This window comes from Anoplopoma fimbria, chromosome 2 (genome assembly GCF_027596085.1).
Source record: "Anoplopoma fimbria isolate UVic2021 breed Golden Eagle Sablefish chromosome 2, Afim_UVic_2022, whole genome shotgun sequence".
NCBI classification, from domain to species: Eukaryota; Metazoa; Chordata; class Actinopteri; order Perciformes; family Anoplopomatidae; genus Anoplopoma; species Anoplopoma fimbria.
In genome coordinates this window covers 10,073,725-10,100,856 of record NC_072450.1, presented here as the reverse complement: position 1 = coordinate 10,100,856, position 27,132 = coordinate 10,073,725, and the positions used below count along the sequence as shown (strand labels likewise).

At 40.7% G+C, this 27,132-nt stretch overlaps 2 protein-coding genes across 9 annotated transcripts in view; both read left to right on the top strand.

Moving 5' to 3' along the window:
* chd9 (chromodomain helicase DNA binding protein 9) overlaps window positions 1–14,094 on the top strand; it is a 71,806-nt gene extending 57,712 nt beyond the window's left edge. For 5 of the 8 annotated variants that reach the window (XM_054614344.1, XM_054614387.1, XM_054614336.1 and 2 more), the window contains 16 exons: window positions 1,703–1,792; window positions 2,387–2,490; window positions 2,898–3,015; window positions 3,147–3,204; window positions 3,376–3,424; window positions 3,655–3,910; window positions 4,047–4,252; window positions 4,736–5,602; window positions 5,872–6,041; window positions 6,299–6,529; window positions 7,412–7,589; window positions 7,988–8,124; window positions 8,334–8,564; window positions 8,844–8,993; window positions 9,311–9,415; window positions 9,729–14,094. In XM_054614344.1, coding sequence (XP_054470319.1) covers window positions 1,703–1,792; window positions 2,387–2,490; window positions 2,898–3,015; window positions 3,147–3,204; window positions 3,376–3,424; window positions 3,655–3,910; window positions 4,047–4,252; window positions 4,736–5,602; window positions 5,872–6,041; window positions 6,299–6,529; window positions 7,412–7,589; window positions 7,988–8,124; window positions 8,334–8,564; window positions 8,844–8,993; window positions 9,311–9,415; window positions 9,729–10,700 — 3,922 coding nt within the window. In that variant the 3' untranslated portion in view covers window positions 10,701–14,094. The remainder of the gene's footprint in view (window positions 1–1,702; window positions 1,793–2,386; window positions 2,491–2,897; window positions 3,016–3,146; window positions 3,205–3,375; window positions 3,425–3,654; window positions 3,911–4,046; window positions 4,253–4,735; window positions 5,603–5,871; window positions 6,042–6,298; window positions 6,530–7,411; window positions 7,590–7,987; window positions 8,125–8,333; window positions 8,565–8,843; window positions 8,994–9,310; window positions 9,416–9,728) is intronic. The other 3 variants (XM_054614367.1, XM_054614359.1, XM_054614351.1) reach the window with 3 other exon arrangements.
* A 382-nt stretch (window positions 14,095–14,476) lies between these two features.
* LOC129102460 (retinoblastoma-like protein 2) lies at window positions 14,477–26,863 on the top strand. Its single transcript, XM_054612626.1, has 14 exons — window positions 14,477–14,647; window positions 20,323–20,445; window positions 20,959–21,065; window positions 21,486–21,589; window positions 21,776–21,913; window positions 22,272–22,436; window positions 22,672–22,735; window positions 22,869–22,975; window positions 23,344–23,520; window positions 24,223–24,294; window positions 24,639–24,699; window positions 25,090–25,250; window positions 25,413–25,577; window positions 25,794–26,863. Exons 2-14 carry the CDS (start codon window positions 20,372–20,374, stop codon window positions 26,097–26,099), a joined length of 1,701 nt encoding a protein of 566 aa, XP_054468601.1. The 5' UTR covers window positions 14,477–14,647; window positions 20,323–20,371; the 3' UTR covers window positions 26,100–26,863.
* The last annotated feature ends 269 nt before the right edge of the window (window positions 26,864–27,132 follow it).

Here is a 27,132-nt window from a genome sequence, read left to right as displayed (position 1 = left end):
ACACAGTTTTGAGAAGGCACATCAAAATTTCATGGTTTATGTGTGTTTTGAATCAGAATTGTGTCTGTGACTCAGTATCTTCCCGTCACGCTGGTTTTTGAGGGATTGTTTTCTGTGAACAGACCATGAGGGATTCTTTTCATGCCACTCATGTCATGCATACTTGGCTTATTTGCTTCTGAAAGACTTTGTATGACTGTGCTGAGATCCTCTGCTGCCTCTCTGAGTGAACCACATCACACAAACACACAACCACACTCACAGACTAACAAAGGCTTGGAAGGGGAGTGATGAAGGGCTATGCTGACAGGCAGGGGAAGCAGCAGCTGCTTCTGGGCGCGTCCAGTCACACAGGAGAGTGGAGGGTGGAGGAGGGAAAGGGAGGAAGTTCAAGACTTTGATTTACCAGAGCCACAAGTCCAGACCAGTCACCACAGACATCCATCACTCCGGCAGACGGACAGACCTGGGAGCCCTGCAGTTTTTCCTTGTCCTGTCAGTGCATCAGGGAAGGATTTGTAGCTAATTTATAACAATATTTAGCTGAATTACATCATAAAAAAAGATGGAATGCCTGGCATGCTATATCTCAGAGCAGCAGTCTACAACTCTCACAGTGTTCTTGAAAAAAGTGCAGCGCTGTAGAGAAACCTTGGTAGGAGAAGAGGCCACAGGTTTACAGAATGTGATAGTGATTTTTCTTTTTTTTTGTGGCTGCAAATACAGAGTAGAAGAAAAAAATCTGTTTAAAGGGGTTACTTCACTCTCCATATTCTTAGTCTTATTTATGAAATGTCAGTGTTCAGACACAACAGGTTTAAGGGCTTCTTTCAGAAAAGCTGGATATGCCAATTTCCATTTTTCCCAAATTTCTCTGCTCATTTGGCAATGTCAGTGGAGAATACTGTATCCTCTGAGATGTAACCACTCTGTAAAGAGTAATTATAGGACCGCTAATAACTCCACAATAATAGCGATGCCCCACGGAGAATTTTACCCTCATGCCAGAAATCCACATTTTTCCAACAGCTGAATTTACAAGATGGGATATCAAATAATTTTGTGTTTGGACGAAAGCATTACACAGAATGAGCTTTCTACTTTAAGCAAAAATCTCAAGGCATACTAGACGTTAGAGCCTGGCACACCAGCGCACCACAGCTCCCACCACTTCACTGCGTCTTCACTCAAAGCCCGCTGGCTCTTATGTGTGATCATGCATCACAGAGCTAATGTCTCCCCTGTGAGTCAGCCTCTCGCTACCTTGTCAGCCTCCACTTCCCAGCCTTCATCTACTGCCAGAGCACGACCACATGACGACTGGAGAGAGACGGTTGTCTGTTCATTCAGTCCTCGGGGCTTGGAGCTGCCCATGACTCCCTATGTGGTCAATACACTAATGTCAACTTCAGTGGAACTATAATTCACCAACTTAATTCATAAGGCCGATTTATTTATTGATTAATGGCTGTAAAAAAAATCCTACAATACCGATATATTAAACATAAAGTCAGTAGAGTGTATGCTGTTTGTGTGAAATGATAGGACAAGGGCTATTCAGGGCAATTTTAGGATGAAATTCTCACTCATTTCACTCATTGGCATTGTGTTCAACAAGTTGCAGCGCGTGTGTTGGTTCTGCTCGCTCAGCGTTTGTGCGTGGACAGGGCTTTGTTGTGACCAGTGGGTTTTCTCTATGCAGGGTGCTGCTCAGGGTCAGAATGCTCTACTACCTGAAACAAGAGGTGATAGGAAGCCAGGCCCAGAGCGTGCTAGACGGCGTGGACTCCAGGTGAGCGGACTTTACCTTACCTTACATACTCTTACTCTTGCCTTGTTTTTATCATTGTTTCCTTTTTTTTTTTTTTTTAAAGCTCTTAAAACACAATCACTTTATTTAACCAATGTAAAACAGTAGATGTTACCCAACGCTGCCTAGTGTGGTTGTAGAATTCCAGACCTGCTCAGATAATGGAATAGTTTGAGCAGATGGATTCATGGTCATTAGCATATGGTATCAACCTGTTGAAGGAAGAACTGATCAGCTAAATGAATAAGAAGGTTGCAGAGCTCCACCTGCTGGTGAAAGAGAGGGAGGTTTTATCTTCTGAATGCTTTTAAACAGCGATGTTGAAAATGGTTTATAAAAACAGCTGTTAACAAGAAAATCACCATTAAAAAAAAAAGTTAAAGGAGGCTTTTATTGTTTCACAATTCAGTTTTGTTGTTTCATAATAAAAGCACTTCAGGGGGAGCTATGTGTTGGTGTTCCAACCCCAAATTAATACAGCCAATGGTAGCAGATAAAAAATGTAAATAAATGGTTCTCATCAATAAATATTCTCCATCATGATATCTTTCTCAATGTCCTCCTCCTTCTCTTCAGTGAGATAAAGATCTGGGTGCCAGACCCTGACCATTCGGAGCTGCCAGCCTTGTGGTGGGATGCCATCTGTGACAAGTGTCTGCTGCTGGGTGTCTATAAGCATGGTGAGAAACCGCAGCTCCTACTGTGACTTGTTTTTTTAATAGGGTACTCCAATAAGAAATGTGTGCCCTAGAGTTGAAATTAAACTCAACTAGTCTCGACTATACTCTAAAAGCATTTGTGGTCACTTTACAGAATGGGGGAACGTCAATACCTGCTATTAAACAAGTAACTATATATATATATAACAGTATTTAAGTTTTTCTAAGACCAATTGCTTTAAAAAGGCAAAAAAAGAATTAACTTATCATTTTTGCTTCACTATTTTCAGTGTCTGTAAGTTAACCTTTGATACCAGGTGATTGTGGGAAATGACCCAGGTTGTGTATATTTCCTGGTCCCTATCTAAGAGTTTCCATGCGTTATGCTAACTTTTTTCGTATTTGCTTTACCTCCTGTGCACTCCAAGGTTATGAGAAGTACAACACGCTCCGTGCAGACCCTACCCTGTGCTTCCTAGAGCGTGTGGGGCGACCGGATGAGAAGGCCATCGCTGCAGAACAGAGAGGCAACGATTTCATGGATGGGTCAGTACAAACATTTTGTGACTTTTTTTTTGTTTTAATATGCTTTGCTTAAGTTTAGATATTTCAAAACATTATGTGTCACATAAGTTGTCAACTGTCAAAACTGACACAAACGTCATCTGTGTGTTCAGTGATGTGGATGACCCAGAGTACAAGCCTGCTCCAGCTCTGCTGAAGGACGATATGGAGGTAAGTCCACGTGAACCAATGGTGCATGTTGATCCTGTCATTAAGCACATAAATCTGACTAGTATATGGAATTATCCCCCCTGTGTATTTAAGCTCATTTTGTGATATATAATGAAATAATGAAAGAGTACGTTTTGTCCTGCCATAAACACACACTGTCTTCTCATGCAGGATGACGCCTCTTCTCCTGGAGACTTGGTTGTCACTGACAACGCCGGAGGTGAGGATTAGATGTTTGTAATCCACAGTGGATTATCATTACTATGATGGTTTTAAATACAGGCTTCCCACAGACGGCAGAAATCTGAAAAGTTGAGAATTTTGAAGTTAGGATGAAAATGACCCATGCACGACATGCTTCCTAGAAAAATTTAAAACAAACATAGAAATAATGGCATGCAGATTTGGGGGTTTTGACTGTTCTTTTAACTGTATGTTATTCTGATCCAGACGCAGTTCCAGTGACGGGAGGTGGATCTTCCTACTGGCCCTCACCCTCGGTGCTAACAGCCAGACTGAGGCGACTGATCACAGCCTCTCAGCGCTACACCAAGAGCCGGCAGATTCTCCAGATCCACCAGGTCCACCAGACTCAATCTCAGTCTCCGTCGACCATGATGATAACTGCTCCACTCTGTCCGCTGCCGCCCTCATTTAACGACACCCTCAACCCCAAGATGGTAGCTAAGCTTGAACGGCAACAAAGGTCAGAACATAGAGCGGGTCAACGTTTGGCTAAGAGATAAAAATGCATCTTGGGAGTTTTGATCACTGAGAAGAAATATCAAAGATTACAGTGTATGGAAATTGTTACTTCAAGGTGCATTTCTCACTTTCCCCAGATGGACCAGGCGAGAAGAAGCTGACTTCTACCGCGTGGTCTCCACTTTTGGGGTTGTTTTCGACCCAAACCTCGGCCGGTTCGACTGGACCAAGTTCAGGGCCATGGCTCGGCTGCACAAGAAGACTGACGAGAGCCTGCAGAAATACCTGTGTGCTTTTACCGCCATGTGCCGAAGGGTGTGTCGCCTGCCACCCAAAGAGGGAGGTCAGAAATCTACTTGCTTATTACCACACGTAGACACACACACACACACAAGTCGTTAGCTGTACACCTTACACTAAGTGAGGAAGTGTGGAAACTCAGAAGACCAAATCTCTATGTTGTTTTTGACTCCAAGCAGTCCTATTAAAATGTAATGTGTATTTATATTTCATTGTATAATGCCCTAATGAGACATCTACAAGAGAATGTCAGTAGAAGGGCTTCAGGTTATTGCAGTATGACCTACACTAATTCATGTCTGTAAATAGTTTGATTTTGGAGAGAGGTCAGCAGCACCTTAATAAACAAGCTGGCTCAGCAATGCTGAGGTGGAGAGGCTGATAAGGTTAATCATTTGTAGAAAGACAAACAGTGTGCTGTTTTCACTCCAGACAGGAACAGGCCTTTGGGTTGTTTCTGTAAAAAAACGTTTATTTACTCTTGCGCACTCTCTCTCTCACACCTCCTTCTCTGTCTTTGTCCCAGACTCTGCGGTGGATACGTCTCTGACCATCCAGCCCATCACGGAGGAGCGAGCGTCTCGTACACTGTACAGAGTAGAGTTGCTTCGCCAGGTGAGGGAACAGGTTCTGTGCCATCAGTTATTCTACGAGCGCCTGCCGTTGTGCCAGATGAGCTCTGACTTGCCCGTCTGGTGGGAGACTGGTTCCCATGACCGTGACCTGCTAGTGGGAGCTGCCAAACATGGCGTCAGCCGCACAGATTACCACATTCTGAGAGACCCCGAGCTCAGCTTCATGGCTGCACAACGCAACTACAGCCAAACAAAAACTGCACAGCAGCAATCACGCACACCCACCCCACTCCTACACCCTCAGTGCCAGGCCACCAGCTCAGTGTTGACAGCTTCTCCGCTGCCTCCGCCTGCCCAGAGAGACATGGAGCCCGTTGGGGTTGTACCCAAAGTGGAACCAGCCTCAGAGGGGGAGGAGGGCCGGGAGAAGCAGGGGGAGAGTTGGAGCCCTCCTCCAGCACCTGCTACTCCCACAGGTCTGGAGCCGTTGTCTGAAGCGAATGAAAAAGAGAAGCTGATGGTGGCGGCACGAACCAAACCGCTCACACCCAACTCCTCCGAGAGTAAACCTAAGAAGGCCAGCAAGAGGAGTCGCAGAGAGGCCAGGCACGGCTCAGAGTCCGACTCAGGTGGCTCCTCCTCAAGCTCTTCATCGCGCTCCTCTTCCACCTCATCATCCTCCTCTTCTTCCTCGTCCCATTCCGGGTCCAGCTCCTCCTCCTCTTCATCATCCTGCTCCTCTGGCTCTTCATCATCATCGTCCTCCTCCTCATCTTCTGATGACAGTGAAAGTGAAGGAGAGGAAGGGAAGAAGAAAGGTGAGTACCTCAAACCCAAACTCTTTCTGATAAAATATTTCATATTTTGTTTGACGCAAAGACATATATTTCACTAAATTACTGACCATTTAGATGGTGTAAATAAAATATACAATGTGTATAGTTACATTTTTTGTCTCTGGAGGGGCAATACATCAATATATTACACAATACGTAAAATGGTTCGCAAGAAGTAGCAGACTTCACTTTCTCTCTTTAGGTTTAAGTGTGTCACTAATGTCCGTCTCTGTGTCCTGTGATGTTATCAGATCCTGCAGCAACAAGTGTGAAGGGCTTTGATGAGGACAGTGTGGCGTCTCTGAGCACGACGCAGGACGAAACCCAAGACACGCATGCAGCCGAGAACGGCATCACCAACAACTCCTCACATCCTTTCCATGGAGGAGGATACATGCTCGCTGCATCCTACTGGCCAAAGGTGAACTGCTGGTCATATTTTAAATCCAGTCACTGTCCAGTCCAGTCACTGATACATAACAAGACATCAAATCAAGTATTCAACTAAAGGGGAATATTGAATTAAATATGAAAAGTATTTGTCTCTGATTTTTTTAAATGATCATAAGTCATGAAAAAACCCCAATACAAAAGCCTGGAACATATATGTGGTAATAAGGGAAATCAAACTGATTTCACAGAGTTCCAGTGTGCTGATTGTCTCTGCTGTTCATTTAGGATCGCGTGATCATCAACCGCCTGGACAGCATCTGCCAGGCGGTGCTAAAGGGCAAGTGGCCCGGAACACGTCGGGTCTACGAGCCTGGAGGTGCAGTGGCCTCCTTCTACACCACCAAGCTGCTGGACAACGCCAACAGCCTGTGCGAGGACCCCTCTGCCTCACCACAGGGGTCAAAGGTGACCAAGCATGTTGCAGAAAACAAGGAGTTCTCAGTAAAACTCAACGATGTATGTTGATTTCTCCCCTTCCTCCCCTCCTCCCTCCGCTTCGCCCTAATCGTAGGACCCTGCCACTTCCGCTGCCATGACCGGTGCTAGCTGCCTTGTTCAGCATGTTTCACTGGTTTTTCTTCCTTCTTTCCTTTGGGGATGATTAGTGGTTTTCACTGCCTGGCAGGAGGAGAGATTAATTTAATAGCAGCCTTCCTCTCATTTCCCACACACTCAGTTTGAATTGGGCTTTGAGGCTGTGATTACATGAGCACAAATCACTCAGTCATGAGAATATAATAAGGTTCGGTTTGAAGCCTCTCTAGACTGAAGGGGGCTCGCTTCTAATCTGATTGAAATGGAGACCTTGGCTGTGGGTGTTCTCTAATATGCTTCAAGGCGACGTGGCTATTAACTTGGCAGGCCTTTGGCTTTTCTTCCATTAATTCTTTGCTTTTGTGCTGGATTCTTTCCCAAAACTGTATGGTTTTTACCATCGCAAACCCTCAGACACCTGCTGTTTGTTACCTATTCAATCTTCATATGCTGACAGCATCTCTTTGGCATGGCTTCCCACTTCAGTTCAAACTGTGGATAGACTTCACCCACTGCACTACTGGCCTCTACCCTCTGTGTTTTCATGTGTCCAAATGCTACTAACAAGGAAGTACCCAAAAATATTTGCTTTTATTGTAAGAAATTCTTATAAATGAAATGATCATTTATTACTCAATTGTAAAAAAAAAAAAACATACCCACGAGTATATAGCATTAGATATATGAAAAATCCTTAAAACACTGGATTAGACAAACAGGCAGAGACAACTCTCAAAACAGAAGACGACTGTGACCATAAATCTTCCGAGATGCATCCAACACCTTGTTTTTCTGTGTGTAAAGCAGGAGGGAGGTCTGAAGTTGACCTTCCAGAAACAAGGTGTACCTCTGAAGAGGCCCCTGGAGTCGGAGGAGGGCCCCCAGGCCCAGCAGCAGTACCTGGCGCGGCTTCATGAGCTGCAGAGCGCCTCGGACACAGGCCTGGCTGACATCACCAAGCCTCAGTGCAGCTTCCAGACTGGTGTGTTTATTTGAAATGCAGCAAATACCATAAGACCTGTGCATGCAGAATGTGTTGAGAGAGATGGTCCATCCTGTTTAGCTCTACCACCACTAGATGGCAGCAAAGTATTGTTTTTGTGACTTTGAATACTGCAGAGACACTAGCCGTCTTCTTAAGCCCTACTGGCTTTGATTACACAGACATGTACATAGTAGAAAAATGTACGTGGTCAGTTGGAAATATATCATCTAACCTTTTCATAAAATAACTTACTGTAGTCTTAAAGAGCTAATTTAATCAAAAAGAGAACGTGCCCAATATTTAAGACGTGTGTATCTCAAGGCTTCATCGTTTCACTTTTAGTTAGGCTAAACTTGACACAGTGGTTCACAGCTAACAGGGTGCTTCCTCTGCAGTGCCTCCAGGTCATACTGGTCAGATGAGGCTGAACGGTCAGCCAATGGTGAAGAGGCGGAGGGGAAGGAGGAAGAACGTGGAGGGGATGGACCTGCTCTTCATGAACAGGGGCCGAGTCCCTCCTGTTCCTGATCCGGTAAGCAGTTCTTCTTCATCTTAGGAGCTGGTGTGCCATAATACCAGTTCATGGTACCACAGAGCTTTAAATAGGAAATGATGGTGATTTGTACACATTACAATGCATGAATAATAAGAAAGTAATTGTTTGCCCCAGTGTGCTGTATACAAAGTACTGCAGTGTAAAAAAAAAAAATAAAACACTGTTTTGTGCTCATGTGTCTCCAGGTGCCTCCAGGATGGGGCGGTATTGGCCAGGTGGGCATGGCTGTGGCCCCTGTGGCGGGCTTCAGCCAGAGCTCCAGTCAGGTCCCCTCGGACACCGACAGCAGGGTCCCTGTCATCAACCTCAAAGATGGCACCCGGCTTGCTGGGGATGATGCTCCCAGGAGGAATGATCTTGAACAGTGGCTATTAGAGCACCCTGGCTTTGTGGCGGACACAGGAGCTTTTATCCCTGTGAGTCCATTATTTATTTGTTTTCTATAGCATCCAAGGTTTGTGTGGCGTTACAGGAAAGTTAACCAAAAAATACTTTTTTGTTAATTAAAGATATAGTTATGTTAAAGGTAAATGCCCATGATCGGATGACACGCAGTTGTAGGATATAAAAAGATGTCAAATATGTTCACAGATGGTTGAAATTAAGATTTCATGGAATAAATATGCTGTACTGAACATTGCTGTCAGTTTGACATTTTTCTGTCAACATGACTATTTTTCCATTTTTATGTCCAGGGTGTGAATAAGATGCAAATGCAGTTCCACTTCCAGGACGGGCGGCCCAAGCAGAAGAGGCACCGCTGCAGGAACCCCAACAAGATTGATGTGAACAGTCTGACAGGAGAGGAGAGGGTTCAGATCATCAACAGGAGAAATGCCCGCAAGGTGTGTTTCTGTGGTTATTGTAGAGAACATACTCAAATACACCAAAAATGTGATACGACAATCACAAACTATGTAATTAATGGCCAGCAATGTCACACACAAAAAAAATGGACACGTCTTACTATCGTGAAAATCAGAAACTCCTTTCGCCTTTTAAACTGGGCTGCAAAGGAAAGCGATATTTATTGATTTGTTATTTAGGTTGACAGTCAGAGTGCCATTCCCCATCTTAGATAACAGTATATTTCCTAAATGTAAAATATGTATCCGTCCTGTTGTCCACTTTGGTTTCATGTTGTCTGTAATCTTGCTTGTAGGTTGGTGGCGCCTTTGCTCCTCCTCTGAAGGAACTGTGTCGGTTCCTTCAGGAGAACCCCGAGTACGGAGTCCCACCTGAATGGGCTGACGTGGTCAAACAGTCGGTGAGTCACAAAGTAACACATTCATCAGATCAGAACTTTGACCAGAACTGTTACATCAATAAAGGCCATTTAACAGTGTTGATATACAGCCATTTGCCCGTTTATTAGTTACTCCCAGCCAAAACTCAAACAGCTGCCCAGCAACAAATCCTTTCACGACGGCCATAACCTGTTTTAGGGAGGTGATTTTTATTGAAGGCTGTAGGTTGTGGTGCTGTTGAATTGTTGCAGGGCTGTTTTATTGGACTTCATTAGTGTTAGCTAGGTGTACCTATTAAACTTACCATGCATATATCTTCCATGTCCTCTCCAGGGTTACCTCCCAGAGAGCATGTTTGACAGAATCCTGACGGGACCCATCGTTCCTGAGGAGGTGAGCCGGCGTGGGCGACGACCCAAGAATCCTCTGGCCAAGGCAGCTGCAGCAGCGGCAGCCACAGCAGCGCCCAACCCAGCAGCCTCCACCCTGGGTCTGAACCCCCTGCTGGCCAACGGCCTCCTCTCTGGGATGGACCTGACCAGCCTGCAGGCCTTCCAGCAAAACCTCCAGAGCTTACAGTCCCTGCAGCTCACCGCGGGCTTGATGGGGCTGCCGTCCGACGCCAGCAACCTGGCTGCAAGTAACCTGGCGGCCATGTTTCCCATGATGCTGTCTGGGATGGCTGGATTGCCAAACCTGATTAGCATGAGTAGCTTGCTTGGGAAGCCCCCTCAGGAGGGCGCAGGAAGCTCTGAGGAGAAGACAAAGGGAACCGCCAGCGGTGTAACAGCAGAGCCGTCTGCCTCTAAAGCCCCTCACACCTCAGACACCAAAGGAGAAAGGACAGAGGGGTCGAACACGACTCCTTCCTCCACTTCCAGCTCCTCTTCCTCTGCCACCGCCCCACAAAGTGCTTCAGCTGCCTCTGCAGCCTCCGGTCACCCACTGTCTCTTAACCCCTTGTTACTCTCCAGTATGCTTTACCCAGGGATGCTTCTCACTCCAGGCCTTAACCTTCCTGCGTCTACCACACAGCCGCAGAGCTCAAACAGTGACCCCACCCTTCCTCCCGCTCGTCCTCCTCCGCCTGCAGTCTCCCAGGATTCGGCACAGGAGATAGCGCGGCTAGTGGCAGAGAGGGACGGAGAAGAGGATGACGAGGCATTAGAAGACGAAGAAGACGACGAGGAGGACTCAGCAGAACAAAAGGAGAACAGTGGTCCTGAGGGTTCGGGGAAAGCTGAGTCATCTTCATCAGATACTGGGAGCTCTTCTTCATCAGATGATTCAGACTCTAGTGATTAGGACTGAACCCATGAATATATAATTATAAATTTATTTATGTATCGCCTAGAAATGTATACATATATTCACATATATATGGATTTTCCAGCACTTATGTTACGATTTCTTTACATGTAAATACAAGAACTAACTAAAATGTTGTGTAATAAAGACTACAAAAACCTTACAAAAACAGGAAAAACTGACTTAAAAAGAACTGAAATAAAATTTCAGTGTTTTGTTCACAAGGTACACTCTTGTTTTGAGACATTTTGCATGTCAGACTTTAGTAGATTTCTGAACTCTGTGAACCACAATTATGTACAATTGCAACAAAAAAACGGCATTATTGTAATTATGTCAGGATTTAATTTTATTAAAAAAGTGAAACTACATCAACATGCTCGTTGAGCTGTACTATTAATATATTTTGATTGTCGGGGGCCGGGGGAATGACTCTTGACGGACTCTTTGGTTTCTCTTGTAAATAGTCGGTACTTTTACAGGTTCGTTGACACTTATGCTTTGCAGATCATACGTTGGATATGTCAGCAATAACTTGGGCAGCTAATGAATGTCACTGAAGCTGTAGATTCACTGTCTGCCACGTTCCACGCCAGTGCACAAGTCACGCAGCCTCACTTACCTTCATATCACGTTGGGTTCGTTTCTGCATCAGTTCACGTCGTTTTTGAAAACTGAATTACCCGAAGCTCCTGCTTTATTATCGCTTTGAATTGTGGGAAAATGTGAAAGCATTACTTATTCAATCAAACACACACACTTAACTCTGTCAAAATGGATCATAGTTAATTTCTCTGCTGTTATTTCTTTTCTAAAAGTTTCATTTCTCACATTGATATCTAATTTGAGAATCTCCTCATTTTCACCATCACCTTACAAACATGTCACAACATGTCCAAGGCGCACTTTAGCTACTCTCACTTGGCGTACACGTTCACTTGCACATCTGTTGGTTTGGACTACAGCGTCGGAGTCTAATAAACGCCTCGAGCTGTGGGCAAAGAAAACAACCTTTTACTGTGTGCCAAAAAACTGCCCTTTGACCCTTTGAGGTCGTGACTTAGTTTCGTGGTCTCTATGTGGAAGTAATTCAGGATTGTTGATGACGTGGATATTATTACTACAACCCCGGCATATTAAACTGCATCTTACCTCAGCTATGCTAGATGGATTGGCTTCATTGTGCAGATGTACACGTGCATGGGTGTCTTTTTTTTTTTTTTTTTTTTTTTTGGCTGTCCATGTACATAATGTCCTTGTCTCTGCTGGAATGTGTGTGTCAGAGGCCTTTTTTTTCTTTTTACTGAGAGCTTCCACTGTGGTTTTTCTCTGGTTGGACTCCTCTCACCGGGTATCTCCTGCCTCCATAACATTCCAGTCTGAATGTTGTTTATTTAGGAGGGCGCCTTGCAAACCTGTGACCAGTAGTCAAAAACAACTACTAACACAAGCGTTTTAGACCTTCAAACATCTCATTAGACATTTAGGTGAAATTACAGTTCTTTGGATTCTGTGTCGCATGACCACCTGTCTACCAAAGTTCTCACAACGTACGCAGCACAAGCACAAAAATAGTTCAAAACCTTAGAAGCTAAGATTGTAGTAATTGTCATCGTCGTTCATTGAGTATTACGTTTTACACAGTGCCAGACAGGTTCGCTTCAGGAAGGGCTAAATAATAGCAGCTTGTGTTGCTGGGAGTCTGCAGCTCGGTTGTGTGTGTTTCACTTTGTCCTGACTCCATTCTGCTGATGAATGGAGCTTCAGCTAGATGTAGAAGTGCCCTTATCCTGTACCTCACGCTCTCATTCAACTACTGTGTGTCTGACAGCTCAGATTTGTCCGCAGTGTCCACGCTTGTGCATTTTGTTCATCGTCCCTGCACATGTTCATGTCCAGCTGTAACCAGGATACACACAAACACTGGAGTTCGCTCAAACTGAAGTACCTTTTGTAATTTTCTCTAGCACAACAGTGCTTGCTTTAGGACTGCTGTTACACAGTGGACTGTTAGATACAAGTTTAAAAAAAGAATAGATTTATTTTGTTTGGACTGGGTACAACAGAGATCCCGCTGAATGAACTCAGTCTATTTAGTCCTTAAGTATTGTTGTAGCATTGTTCTGTAGTGGCTGAAACCATGAGCAGCCTCGCAGTCTGAACACAAAGACTGAAGACCCGCATTGATTTCTAATTTTGCTTTAAAGTGATTTCCTTTTATGCCTGTTATATATACATATAGACCTCGTCATGGGTTTTGCTTGCAAATGCATCACATTTTTTTATATATATTATTACTAACGGTACAAGTATTTTTCTATGTCTGAGCATTGAACTTAAACATGCCACTGTCATTTTGTATATCTGCACCTCTGCTGACTTTTAACTCGTAGTGCCCTTATGCAAACACCCAGCCATTGCTACTTCTGCTGTAGGTGATTGATCTGATGACTTTTGCTACTTTTTGTTGCTGTGCAGCGATGGGTTTTAGGGGTTGAAGACCGTGCTGAGCCTATTTATTTAGGACACAAATGGGGGGGGGGGAAGAAAATTGTAGACGTAAGATTGGACTTTTTGCTTTCATTTTGCTTGTCTTTTAATTTTTGTTACTAGGTTGTACTGTACAAAGACTCCCAAAGCTCTGCCAGTGCTAGAGAGACGGTGTTGAATCTGCGTTAAACACAAGTAAACAATGACCAATATGCAAGAGGAATGACAAAACACACTACTGCTGTACAGGGAGGTTTTTTTTTTCCGTGTAATCACTGAGATGACAAAACTAGCATCATTGGTTTTGTATTTTGATTTCAAGCTTGATAATATCCTAATATCCTGGTCAGTTGTTGTCTGTTTTTTTTTTTTCATTGGACAGTTGTAATATTTGAAGTTGTGGTCTGTGTAGTCAAAATAATTCTTTATGTAGTGCAGGAAAATGCGTCTTAAAAGTCATTTGTAATTTATTGGATTACTTTCTATGAAGTTCTATAGAGGAAATTTGAGGTTTAATTATTTTTATTAAACATATTCTTCTGACTATCAATTGAGTGTGCCTTTGCCTGTTGCTTTGTCTGGGGCCTCGTTCAAAAAAATCATCAGTGCCGGGAACTTCATGGCACTTGTGTTATTACTCTTTTGCTCCGATTTGTTTTCCACACTGGCACTCGGAATGGATTCAGTGGCTGTGTTCAGGAAAAGGCACAGAAACACATTTTCTTGTGAGCCTGGATTAAAGCAGTATTTCTAAGCGTACAACTCTCCACTGATAGAAAACAAACTGTACTTGCTTATGTTGATGTAACTAAACACTAATGTAGATTTTTTCTGTCCTACTTCTTGAAGTTGAAATTGATCCTCTTTTAATCAAAGTGTTAGTTACAAATATCGCAAAAAGGAGCCCCATTAGAGTTATATTGGTGCTAAATGTAACTATTGTAATGCAACATTCAGTATACAAGTACTGCATTAAAGTTTAAAAAAAACGGTTGGAGTTTTGCTGATCCCCTGTTCCCAACAGTCTTTGCACATTATATTGTTAGGTTTTATCATTCATAACATACTGCTGTTGAAAGACCGGTGCGTCAAACGTTTTCAAAAATCCTCTTAACCAACACCACATGCTTAAAAATATTTGTTACAGGAAAGGTTTGACAGGTTTTCCACTCCACCTCTTGGTGGCGCTCAGTGCCCTGTGTAGATCCCTTCCACAACAGTCCATTGCTTCTCATAGCAACCAGACCCAGATGACATGTCGGGGCTTGTCTAAGAGAGGCCTATGATCTGAACTTCCTCAATCTGCCTACCAGCAGCAGGTTGACTGCTCTGAGCCATGCTGCACCACTGCTCTGCCAGCATTCGGACATGAGAGACATACAGAGGATCTTTAGATCAGAAGACCCTCAAACTGGCTAAACCGAAACAAAAACTCACAAAAGGGAGAGACACTGGTAAGTGACTTTGACCCTCTTTATGACTTTAGTCAAAAGTTCAACTTAGCTGTCATGTTGCATGAAAAATCAGCTGACAAGCAAAATGTTACACTGTCATCATCCACTCCTGTAAGAGTTATTAGTAAATGCTGCAGCACAGACTGACCATCTACAGTTAGCCCATTAATGACTATTTAAAATGTTTCGACTGCAGCCAGGACTTAATGCACTAACAATAAAGTTGTAATGATAATAATAAAACATTAATTCAGTTCTAGAGTATCATTTAAATGCCTAACACGTGTCTAAAGTGAAAGTATGGCCTATTTCGATGTAGCTTCTATCAGTGAAGAAAACAGGAAATGGGTGTAACCCATAAAATATGGCAACAGATCATGCCTCTCTGAGTGTAGATTGATTTCTAATGTATTACTGAGTTTCCAGAGAAAGAAAAACACCAAACAGCCATTTAGTGTCGATATGATAAGGAAAGCTAATTTCCTTCCTAATGATGCAAGTTGTTCTACTTATTACACTACATATCGTAACTGTGGTTGAAATAAAAGAGTTCCGACAAGGAAATGCTCAAAACAATGTGTGTGTGTGTGTGTGTGGATTATCTTGAGTAACCAGGTTATGATTTCTTGAAAGAGACATTTCTGTTGAGTTTTCAAATGTATATTTTAGGCACTTTGTGCTACACAAGCCGAGTGCCATAAAGTCTTATTATATTGGAGAGAAGGCAACATCTCTAACAATCCAACGCCAAAACAATCTAGATGAATAAATAGCATTACAAGTAAGATGAAACAAGTCTTTTTTTTAGAACAAAAGACAGAATAAGTAAGATAATGAAGTAAGTACAAATAGTTTGTGTGAGTCTTGTCCGAGTTTAAAACTAGCTATTTTATGTGTTTATTTCAGTCCAGTTTATCCCTTTTCTAATTTTCTGTTGACTGATTACGTTTTTTTGGGGGGGGTTTCTGGGACTCATGGAACACATTTGCCCATCTGTTGTCAAAGAAGGATAGCCAAATATTTATTTACAAATCAGGGCATTTTTAATCAGATAGCTAGGCCGGCAGAGTTTCTGTCATGATGCATTAGTCATAATGACAGAAACTCTGCTAGAGATATACGTCTGGTCTTAAACGTGTCGCTGTGTAAAGCAGTCACTACACGTGACCGAGATGACTTGGTATTATATTGTCTACTCTCGTAATTTCAGTATTTGAAGTGAGGTGTTGCGTCTGCAAATAAAGGAAATTAAGTGAAAAAAATATATAATCCATTAATCTGGAGTTCTGTGAAGATTGAATGCTCATTCGGAGGAAAACAAGTTTTAGGCCTCTGCTCCCTCCACACAGAATAACATACACTGCAGGCAGACCGGACACTGGTCCTTTAGGAGGAAAGCAGCTGTTTACCTGGAGATGTAAGCCTGCTGTAAGCCTGCAAATTTCCCCGCTGCGGGACTAATAAAGGATTATCTTATCTTATCTTATCTCTTATCTTATGAATCAGTTACAGATAGGTGATACTTTGGTGAATACATATCTTTTACATAAGTGCCAGTGTTTCTTAGCTCTGTGTCTTCTACTGATTATTAATGTTGTCTCTGTAAATTTACACTCACAGAGACCAACCTGGCCTTGGAACAATGGTAAAAAATACACCCCAGTCAAAAGTTTGGACACACCATCTAAAATATAAAACATATTCTGGTTTGTTGAGCATTTGTTTGTTTACCACATAATTCCATATGTGTTCCTTCATAGTTTGGATGTCTTCAATATTAATCTACAATGTAGAAAAAAAAAAAAAACATTTTTTAAAAATAAAAATAAAGAAAAACCATTGAATGAGAAGGTGTGTCCAAACTTTTGACTGGTACTGTATATAACTTTATTTGCCCCTAAATGAATAAAATACTAAAATAGAATGGAGTGGGAAGATGTAGGGCTTTTTTTTCTCTCTCTGTGGGCCTAATAAGGATAAACCAAGCATGCTCTCTCTCAATATGTGTAACCTAATCAAATGTTCACTACACAACTATGGAACCAATGTTTCACTTTGGATGTCTTACAATATTAATCTGGATGTTCTCTAATATTAATCAATATTAATCTACAATGTAGAAAAAAAATAAAAATAAAGAAAAAACATTGAATGAGAAGGTGTGTCCAAACGTTTGACTGGTACTGTATATAACTTTATTTGCCCCTAAATGAATAAAATACTAAAATAGAATGGAGTGGGAAGATGTAGGGCTTTTTTCTCTCTCTCTGTGGGCCTAATAAGGATATTACTGTGAGGACACCACGAGCCATTACACTGTTACTGTCTCGCTAGAAATATGAACAGCACGTGTCAACTGTTCAAATGCGCGAGCGAGAGGCTTTCCTTGTATATATACTGCAGACTTATTCCAGACACCTTCTTGGCACACTGAACATCTGGACCTGCCAGGGAGCGACAGCCAATGAGAGGGCAAGACACAGGCTGGGTCGCAGGTACCGGTAGGAACTTTTTGTGCGTGTTGAATTTGCAACACGGACCAAAGTTCTCGTTGCACTGAACAACATCAACAAGCGTGGGATCACATAATGCTTGCGCCAAAGCAAAGGAGAACTTACTTCAGCTTTGTCAGGAGCACCAATGCATTTTAAATGTACAATTATCATAATATAGCATGCCATAAACATGCACAACCAACTCTGCTCCCAGCAGACCACATGACAATAATAACATGACAATAAAAACCTGTGCAATACATTACACATTACACTGTGCAATACTAGTTAAAAATAGTTAAAATAGTTTTGTTTTTTTCTCTGTCTGTAAATATAATATTTCAGTTATTGTTTTTTCTACTGTTTTTTTTATTGCTTATTTATAATACTTGTTTTATTTTTATTTTTCATTTTTTTTATTTTTTATCTTGTCTTCTACTATGTCTCTTGTGTGCACTTTACTCTGCGCTGTTGTAAGCCTGCAAATTTCCCCGCTGCGGGACTAATAAAGGATTATCTTATCTTATCTTATCTTATCTTATCTTATCTTATCTTAAAAAGTAATTGTAAAGTATGTCATACAATGTCATAGTATTTAGCATGGCATAACAATGTGGTAAAAATGTCATAGTAAGAAATGTGTTATAAAAAGTCAGAATGGCATGCCATAAAAAAAATTATTATAGTATAGTGTGCCATAAAATGCCATAAAAGGTCATGGTATAGTATGGAATAAAAATGTCACAAAAAAATGCATATGCAAGTATAGTTATGACATAAAAAAAAGTCTTAGTGTAGTAAAATCATGACATTTTATGTCTTAAAAAGTGACATAGTCATGAAAATATCATAGTATATTATCCCACAAAATGTAACAAATATAATGTAGCAACCATAAAAAATGCCATAGTATAGTATGTCTTAAAAATACAGTAAAAAGTATCATAGTATAGTAGGCCATTAAAACGTCACCAAGAGATTGTCATAAAAATATCATAGTGTAGTATGCCATTAAAACTATCTTAACTTAAAACTATCCTGGTATAGTATATGGTATAGACAAAGAGCACATATTCAAAAAATATTTTATTGAAATGATACTTGTGAGGCATCAGAATACTTTCATTAAGTAGAAGAAGAGTTAGATGTGAAGAATATTGGTTGAGAACTCTGCAATCAGCTGGTGGAAAAAAGGAAGGCATAAGAATTTGCATCACATTCACATACTGTACATCTGTTACTACGACTGTTACCACCACATCAAATACAATTACTAAAACAACTACAATACCTACTACTTTCTCAATGACTTTTTCATGCCATACTAGACGATCACTTTTTTATGACTCCTATTCTGACATTGTTATGAAATACTGTACAACGACATTTTTAAAAACATTTTACCACCTAATAATACATTTTATATGTGATTAATTGACTGATTTTTTTAATGACAAACTTTTATTTATTTTTATGGCATACTATACTGCAACCTTTTAAAAAACTTTTTTATGACATAGTATACTATGCCTTTTTAATGATATATTATATTATGACGTTTTTATGACTTTCTATGATATACTAAATTATGACTTGTTTGACTTTTTATGACATTTTGTTTTATGACAATTTAATGTTAATTAGCAAGTATTTGTGCATACTATGGCATTTGTCATGGTATTTTCATGACATACTATACTTTGACATTTTTTTAATTTTAATAATATACTATTACTTTTTTATGACATCCTATAATTAAACATGTTTAATAACATACTATGGTTGGACATTTTCACAAAATGTTCATGGTATACTGTGCAATGACCTTTTTATGACTTTTTAGTACACAATACTATGACATTTTCTGACATTTTTTAGTAGCATTCCATAATATCACTTATAATGATAAACTATACTATATATTTTTTCTTTTGAGATTTTTACGGCATACTGTTCTATGACATTTTTAGAAGTTTTTTATGGCATAGTATCCCATGACTTTTTATGACATAATTAGCTATTTCATTTTTAATACATTTTTATGACCACTAAACTATATATATATTTTTTTTTCATTTGCATGGCATACTATACTATGTTAATTTTTGGTGGCATACTATAATATGACGTCTTTTTGGCATACTATACTACGATCATTTTCATGGCATTTCAATGAAATACTATACTATGACATTTCTAAAAACATATAATAATATTATTTTTTATGACATACTATACTATGGTATTTTAATAACATGCTAGTATGCTAGTATGACTTTTTTTTAGAACATTTTAATGTTATACTATACAATGACATTTTTTAAAACCTTTAATGAACGTAATATGGTAAAGTGGTGGATTGACTGTGCTCGCTTGAAATTAAATGTTGACTTAAAAAATAAAAGCAATTCAACAATACTATTTTTTATGGCTAGATTACTTGAAGACGTTTGACATGTGCCCCCACTCGTTAATTATGCCCTTGTGTATTGCGACATGTTGTCTGCAGACACAGTAAACTTAGGTCTGTCTGACTCATTTGGGAGTGACCCAGACTTATAAACAGCATTTGTGGGAATGATAATAGGACAGAGTCTCGGCTGGACAGAGGAGGGGAACAAACACACACAACTTAACTGATATGGGTGAGGTAAAACGAGGCTCTACCAGAGAAGGAAGGAATATTCAAAGTAAAAGTTGAAGGGTGGTGTTGGAGATGGCACATGGCCTCTAATCACTTTGATACTTTTTTACATCATACAGCCTGGGACAAAATCTCCTTTAATGGAAGCTGACAAAGAACACAATGGTCAGTTAAGCCTAAAATAATCTTGTTTCTAAGCTCTCTTACAGACACAAGTCTGGCATCTAAAATATATATAATTTCACAATAAACTCGTCATCTTACATCAAACTTGCCTGTTGCAAAAATGGAGCAGTAGTCTATGTTTTACTATACGAGATGAACAGTACCCCACCTACCAGCACCACTAAAATGTACTCATTGCAATATTAGTTTATTCATACACAAACAGAAATTTAAAAACCCCAAGATGTTTGTTCATATGTGCCTCGACAGACTTTTGGTCATGTTTATCATTGATTGTACGGCACTGCAAGCTTATGTTTATGTTCCCTGATTATCTCTCTGTGTTTCTAAATCTTATTTTCTTTGTTAAGGTGCCCATTCCTGTTCTGACTCTCATCCTGTGTGAGTGTGAAGGTCACCATGGCAACTGGGCCTCAGGGTAACCACGGACAGCCAAGGTTTGGCCCCAGGGACCATCTGATTGCTATGTTCAGGTTTGCACTACAGTTTCACATCATTACATATACAGTGGTCTAGCTAGTACTAGGATTACAATGTCTATATATCTGTGTCATTTATGTTAGTATAAAGAAAATATTAAACAAACAAACTCTATAAATGATTTGATCTGATCTGAGCTACAATTAACCACACCAGACCTTAAATAATTCATCAGTTTGACAGAGAGAATCTGTGTAATAGTGCTGCAATATCTCTCCACATATCTCTTGCATGCATGTTAAGTTTTAAAAATTACCATGAATATAACAAGGGAATACTTACTGTATTTGACATGTGGTGTATTGGTAAAAAAAACCCACAGGTTTGCATTGAGACAAAGGACTGTTTCACTATGTGTAAACATTATGTTAAGTTGAGGAGGTTTCTGTATACTATTCTGCAGTGAGGAAAACACCTTGGGTGGCCTTTGATTTACTTTACAGATATTTTCCAACAAACAATTCCACGTTCAGTTAACCACTATGTTACTATACTAACTGATTTAGGGCCTGCTCCAGAGATCCAACCGAGGCGATCAAAACAAGACTGAGATGTTTGCTGCACACCTTTCTGCAACACCACAGGGGCAATGCAGACAATGAGAACACCAACGGTACACTAACATCTTTAAGGATCCTAAAATAATTCAACTAGGGAATGTGATAATTTGAATGTTGGGGATAAATTCAAGATGAAGGCTTTAATTTGAATTTAAAGGAACACTGTTACCTTACGTTCAATATTTCTGAAGGACAGATGATTAGGGCCGTTGCAGTGTCACTGGTCTATAGCCTGGAATTTTCTGACTGGCAACGGCAACAGTTCATAAAACAAACAGACCATAATTTGAATATTATTTGGTTTCATCAGAAGCAATGTCTCTTTCAGCAAACCACTGTCTGCTCACACATAGTATTTTAAATCCCTACATGATGAGAGAGCTGGCTGTGTTTAAATGAGAGGTATCATACTTTGGAAGTAAGCTCTTGTTGTTGATCCATGTCACATATAATAAATGTGGTATTGTTAACAGATTTGGCAGCAAAGTGCTGCTGTGAAGCCATGGTCTGGTATTACAGGATCCTGGAGATCCTCATCAGTCAAGAAAGGAATAGGCTGGGAGTCAGCGACATCTCAGTGAGTCTACTGCCCCCTTGTGGCCACAAGTGACACAAATCCTTTTCTGCACACTAGGGCCACAGTGTGAACTGTCAAAGAATTTATTTTGCAAAGTTTATGTCCATGTATTTTTTTACATTTTCTTTTTCAAGTTAAGCACTTGTGTTTGTGATGTGTGAAGTGTTTGTCGTGGTCATCTTGCAGGCCATATTGGAGACGGAGCTTTTGCAGTGCTGTCTGGTGGCCTGTTGTCTGGAGATTACCATATCCTCAAACTGCCTTCCATATGACTTCCCTCTGCTCCTTCAGATCTTGAAAGTGGCACCATACAACTTCCTGAAGGTGTGTTTCCAATGTTCCCCGACAGGATTATGCAAAAAGCTGTTGTCATGGGTTGCATTAGCAATTAGTAGCATTAGTTGCTATACTTCAAGCATTAGTTTGCATTGCATATAGATGTCAAATCAGTATTTGTTACATTAATACAGACGACTCTAAGAATTATTTTATAAGACAGGCTCCACAGCAGAAAATCTGTTTACATCCTTTCCTCATAGGAATCTTAACAGTGGTTTTCATAGGGAATGGAGAAAGACAGTAAATCGCTTCCTAGATACATCTCATCTGGTTTGAAACAAAGAAACATCTCCTCCACCTCTAACAGTGTGGATACATCCGTTTGGTTTTCCTATTCTGTCAGGTGATTGAGGTGGTGTTGCGGGCTGAAGTGGGATTGCCTCGCCCTGTGGTCAGACACCTCGCTCAAGTGGAAGAGAAAGTTCTGGAGAGCTTGGCCTGGACCAGCGACTCACCGTTGTGGGAAGAAATCAGAGCCAACGAGGGCCATCTGCCTACCTGCCAACAGGTTGGTAATAACACACCAAAACACTTTACCTGGCTCCAGGAGTTATCCAGGATTTAATACTAGTGGTTCTACCAAGATGATGCTAGTAACAATTTCTGAGTAGGATTAAATAAAAGACATGATTAAAATGTTTCTTTTTTCTGCTCGAAATGATGGACCTTTATCAAAACATCATAAGCACTACAGTGTTTTTTTACACATACATGGCTTTAATGAGGGCTTTGTGTTATCGCAGGTGATGCTTCCTACACAACTTGAAGATCCCAATAGAACTCACTCTGACAGAAACCAACCACGAGGTATAGTAAATGCAGTGTATTAAAGCTCCCCTTTGATCACATTATTGTATTTCAGTTGCATTTAATGCATTCCTCAATTTAATACACTTCTCAATTGCAATCTTGCTATATTGTTATTATTATCTTTTGTAAGTTTTGCCAGTGGATCTCAGTTTTGGAGCTGAACCGGCAGCCAGCACTAACCAACAGCATGTAAACAGGCCTCGGAGAAGCAACTCCCTCCATCTGTTTGCTCGCGAGGTCAGTTTATCTACCACACCATAACATAATCCAAGTGTGCGATTATAATTGGGGGCCACAATTCCAATCACAAATTTCTAGCAAGAGAAAAAAGGCCAGCTAATCCTTGTATTTAGTATTTTTTTACATTTAAAATGATGAAGTGACATACTACATAATTTCCTCTGCTCTGTTTAGCTCATGTCGACATGATCAAATGGCCAAACTATACTTTTCCAATCTATTATAGCCCATATACTATATTATATTAATCTACAATAACACTGTCACAATGTTATGTGGGAATGTAATCATTTCTCAGGGGAGGTTTTTTGGAATGATTGGAGATGATGATGTTGAGTGTGGTCATGCTTTCTTCTTTGGCTTAGGTTTACAGCTTGATGGCCAGGCGTCTGAGGGAGATGTGTTCCCCACTGGGCATTTCTGATGAGCTGCGGCTGAAGATCTGGACCTGTTTTGAGCACTCTCTGGTCCACTGTACTGTACTCATGGTAGACCGTCACCTGGACCATCAGTTTTTGTGTGCCATCTACATCATGGCTAAGGTGGGCTTTGATGGATCAGAGAGTTGTCTCAGCACTTTTTACAGTCATTTGTTGATTTGGTAAACATGCTGGCCTGGTATATATATATATATATATATATATATATATATATATATGCAAAGAGGTATTTGTCTAGGGGATATTATAACTGTGGGCTGCACGGTGGTGTAGTGGTTAGCACTGTCGCCTCACAGCAAGAGGGGCCCGGGTTCATTTCCTGGGCTGGACAACCTTCTGTGTGGAGTTTGCATGTTCTCCCTGTGTCAGCGTGGGTTCTCTCCGGGTTCTCCGGCTTCCTCCCACAGTCCAAAGACATGCAGCTTAGGTGCATTGAAGACTCTAAAATTGCCCGTAGGTGTGGATGTGAGTGTGAATGGTTGTTTGTCTCTATATGTCAGCCCTGCGACAGACTGGCGACCTGTCCAGGGTGTACCCTGCCTTCGCCCATTGACAGCTGAGATCGGCTCCAGCACCCCTGCGACCCTTAACTGGATAAGCAGGTTACGGAAAATGGATGGATGGATATTATAACTGTAGGTAAAGAACTGAAAAGCACTAAATTAACTTTAAATGAAATTGTTCTGTCTATTGTAGTTTGTTTTTCTGAGCCAGTTAATAAAACCTGCATGTTTATTTTTTTCCAAGAAAGGAGCTTGTTAAAAGTACATAATCAGTTATTAAGTTATGTCATTGCTTTTACAGATTAGTAAGGTGGAAATATCCTTCAAGCGCATTATGGAGTGCTACAAGTCTCAGCCACTTGTCAACAAAAGTGTAAGTTTTTGATTTTTTAGATTATTCCTGCTTGACATATATGAAACATGAACAAAACAGTGTGGTTAATACATGGACCTGAAAAATCCCTGTAAGTGTTATCTCAGGAAGCTGATTTTCAGATGATTCAAATATAAGATGTTTGACCTAACATGTTACGGAACATATTTTGTGTTTTATGTTTATATAAAGAAAGGTCCCCGGGCGCTTCTTAGCAGCCCACTGCTCCTCCGGGATGGGTTAAATGTAGAGAATTGTAAATTTCCCCGCTGTGGGACTAATAAAGGATTCATTATTATGATATAAGTTCAAAAGTTATGAATACAGACATTTTCTGTTCACAGGTCTGCAAAAATGTTCTGATGTCCGAAAGAGACATCGAAGTATTTCCCACTGGAAGCAACAGTAAGAAACTTTTTAATAAGAATATATGTTAGAAAATGTTTTTTAATGTAATTAATAAAATACACTCATCTGCATGCAGAACAAATAGAATGGAGTTAGATCGTCCACTCGATACCCAGAGATAAATGAGTGTGTAAGGTTGATATGGGATGTATGATACATTGTAGTGGACTGTAATACAAGTAGATTTACACAGATTAAGAAATACATCTCAAAAACATTACACATATACATTGTACAATTACTTTATATTGTATAAAAAAATCGAACTAATAAAGTCACTAACATAACTCCCAATACTGTACCTGTAGTAAATCAGTAATGTAAGAGGAGACAATGTACTATAATACCACAACGAGAAGTGACCTTTTATAACATTGTTGATTACAGATAAGGGAGGCCCCAGCGCCATTAACCCGACACCAGACTCCCCATCAACACATTATCCAGGGCCTTCTCAGGAGGAGAGAGGAAATCTAATTGACTTTTACAACAAAATCTACACGTCAAAGATGCAGCACTTTGCCCAGCAGTTTGCCTCAACATGTGGAGTAAGTGAACCATTTCGAGTCTATACATTTTTTTAAACTGAGTAAGAGGGTCACAAAAAACCCAAAAGATTGATGGATACGTTAAACGTTGTATTATATATATGTATCACTTCATCTCTGAAATGGGGATTTTCTAACACATGCTGTGTTTCTATCGTATAGGGGGACACTCCTCCGTTGTCTCCGTACCCCAGACAGTGTAAAGCGTCTCCTCGCAGACAGCGACTGTCCAGCAGCCACAACCTCTACATTTCACAACACGACACAGACACCACTTCCCCAAGTACATCTGGACTCTCCTACTTTTTCAACTCAAGCTCCTCAGAGGTCTGTGGACATGATATTGGAAAGCTTTTTTTAATGATCAAATTACCAATTTTACCAAAATTCAATTTCGGCACAGTGTAGATAGTATTTATTGCTTTACATACATACATTTACATAAAGTAAAGCTTTTTAAAATAACTCATTAATTGAGTTCATCATGATTGAGTGATTAAGTCAGTTAAATATTGCTTCAAATATCCTCTCTGGTTTCCACAGTGTCTGCGTCAGATCAATAACATGATCAGGACGGGCCAGTCTCCCAACAAGCGGTGCCTTGGGGTGTCATTGGAGAGAGGAGAGGAGGACAAGGGAGAAGGGGAGGAGGAGGAAGATGGTCCTTCAGCGAAGAGGATCCGTTTGGATGGCCAGTCAGTCTTGCAGAGGCGACTAAGGAATGTGGTGAATGATCGTGTGACAACGAAGGACCAGGACCAGGACAAGGACAAGCACAAGGACCAGGTCCAGGACCAGGACCAGGACCAGGACCAACCATCTCCAGTTACAAGGCCTAACCTACACTAGAGCAGAGCTGAGCATGGAGTCTCACTCTGCTGCTGTTTCTGAGACTGTAATAACAATGACAGGTGTTATAGTAACACAGAGCAGATTTGTGTTCCTTTTTATAAATCTGTTAACAATTCCTTTAGGCCAAATGCTTTGTCAGCTCAAATTCTTGTCCTTAATTTGTGCTAAAATGATGCCTTTTTGCTTTACAATGTTTCTGACACACACTGTCCTTAAAAAGAGCACTTAACCCTCAGCTAAGTGGCCAATGGTAGAAGATTGAGATCATCCTGAGCAGCTCCCTGGTGGAGGTGTATGATGTTGTATATATTTTGAAATAGGGCATTGCTGAAAAGTGCTCAGTTAATTTTCCTTGGATGAATAAAACTAGACTGAGAACTGCATTTAAACTGTAGGAGAAACTTGCTTGCCCCTGACAGCATCGTGGGGACAAGCTTATGTCAAGCTTCACCAGTGCCCGTGGCCTAATGAATACTTGATTTGATTCTGACTGACTAGATCCTGATTAAGTGAGGGATGGCACTTAGAGTTTAGTGCAAGACACTTTAAAGCAGTTGTATGTGTTTTTCCTGTTTTTATCCTATAACCTTTTTTGACATTTTTTTTTTTTTTAAAGATAAGCTAAATTGAAACTATTGAAGACAGTGTGAAACATGTTTTTTAATTCTTTGCAGCTCCAGCTATTACTGATTGCAACCTTGATATTATGGATGAATCAATAGGATATTGCATTTTATTAAAGCCAGCGTCCACTCAGAAAACGGTTTCACTTATTTTGACATTGATTTAATGTTTGGCCTTCTCTGTGGAAAATGATGTTTGTGCAGCTTGACAGAAGGTTGCTTCACATTCATCTGCTGAGTTTTTCGAAATCATATCTGAGTAGACCTTTGCATACGAGCAGGATCTTGTGACATCTCAACTAGTTTGGCAGCCAATCGTAGCCGAGTATTCAACTAACACAAATATGATGAGGGAACTTGAAATCTCCATTGGACCCAATCGCTGAGAACTCATTTTACAGTGAAGT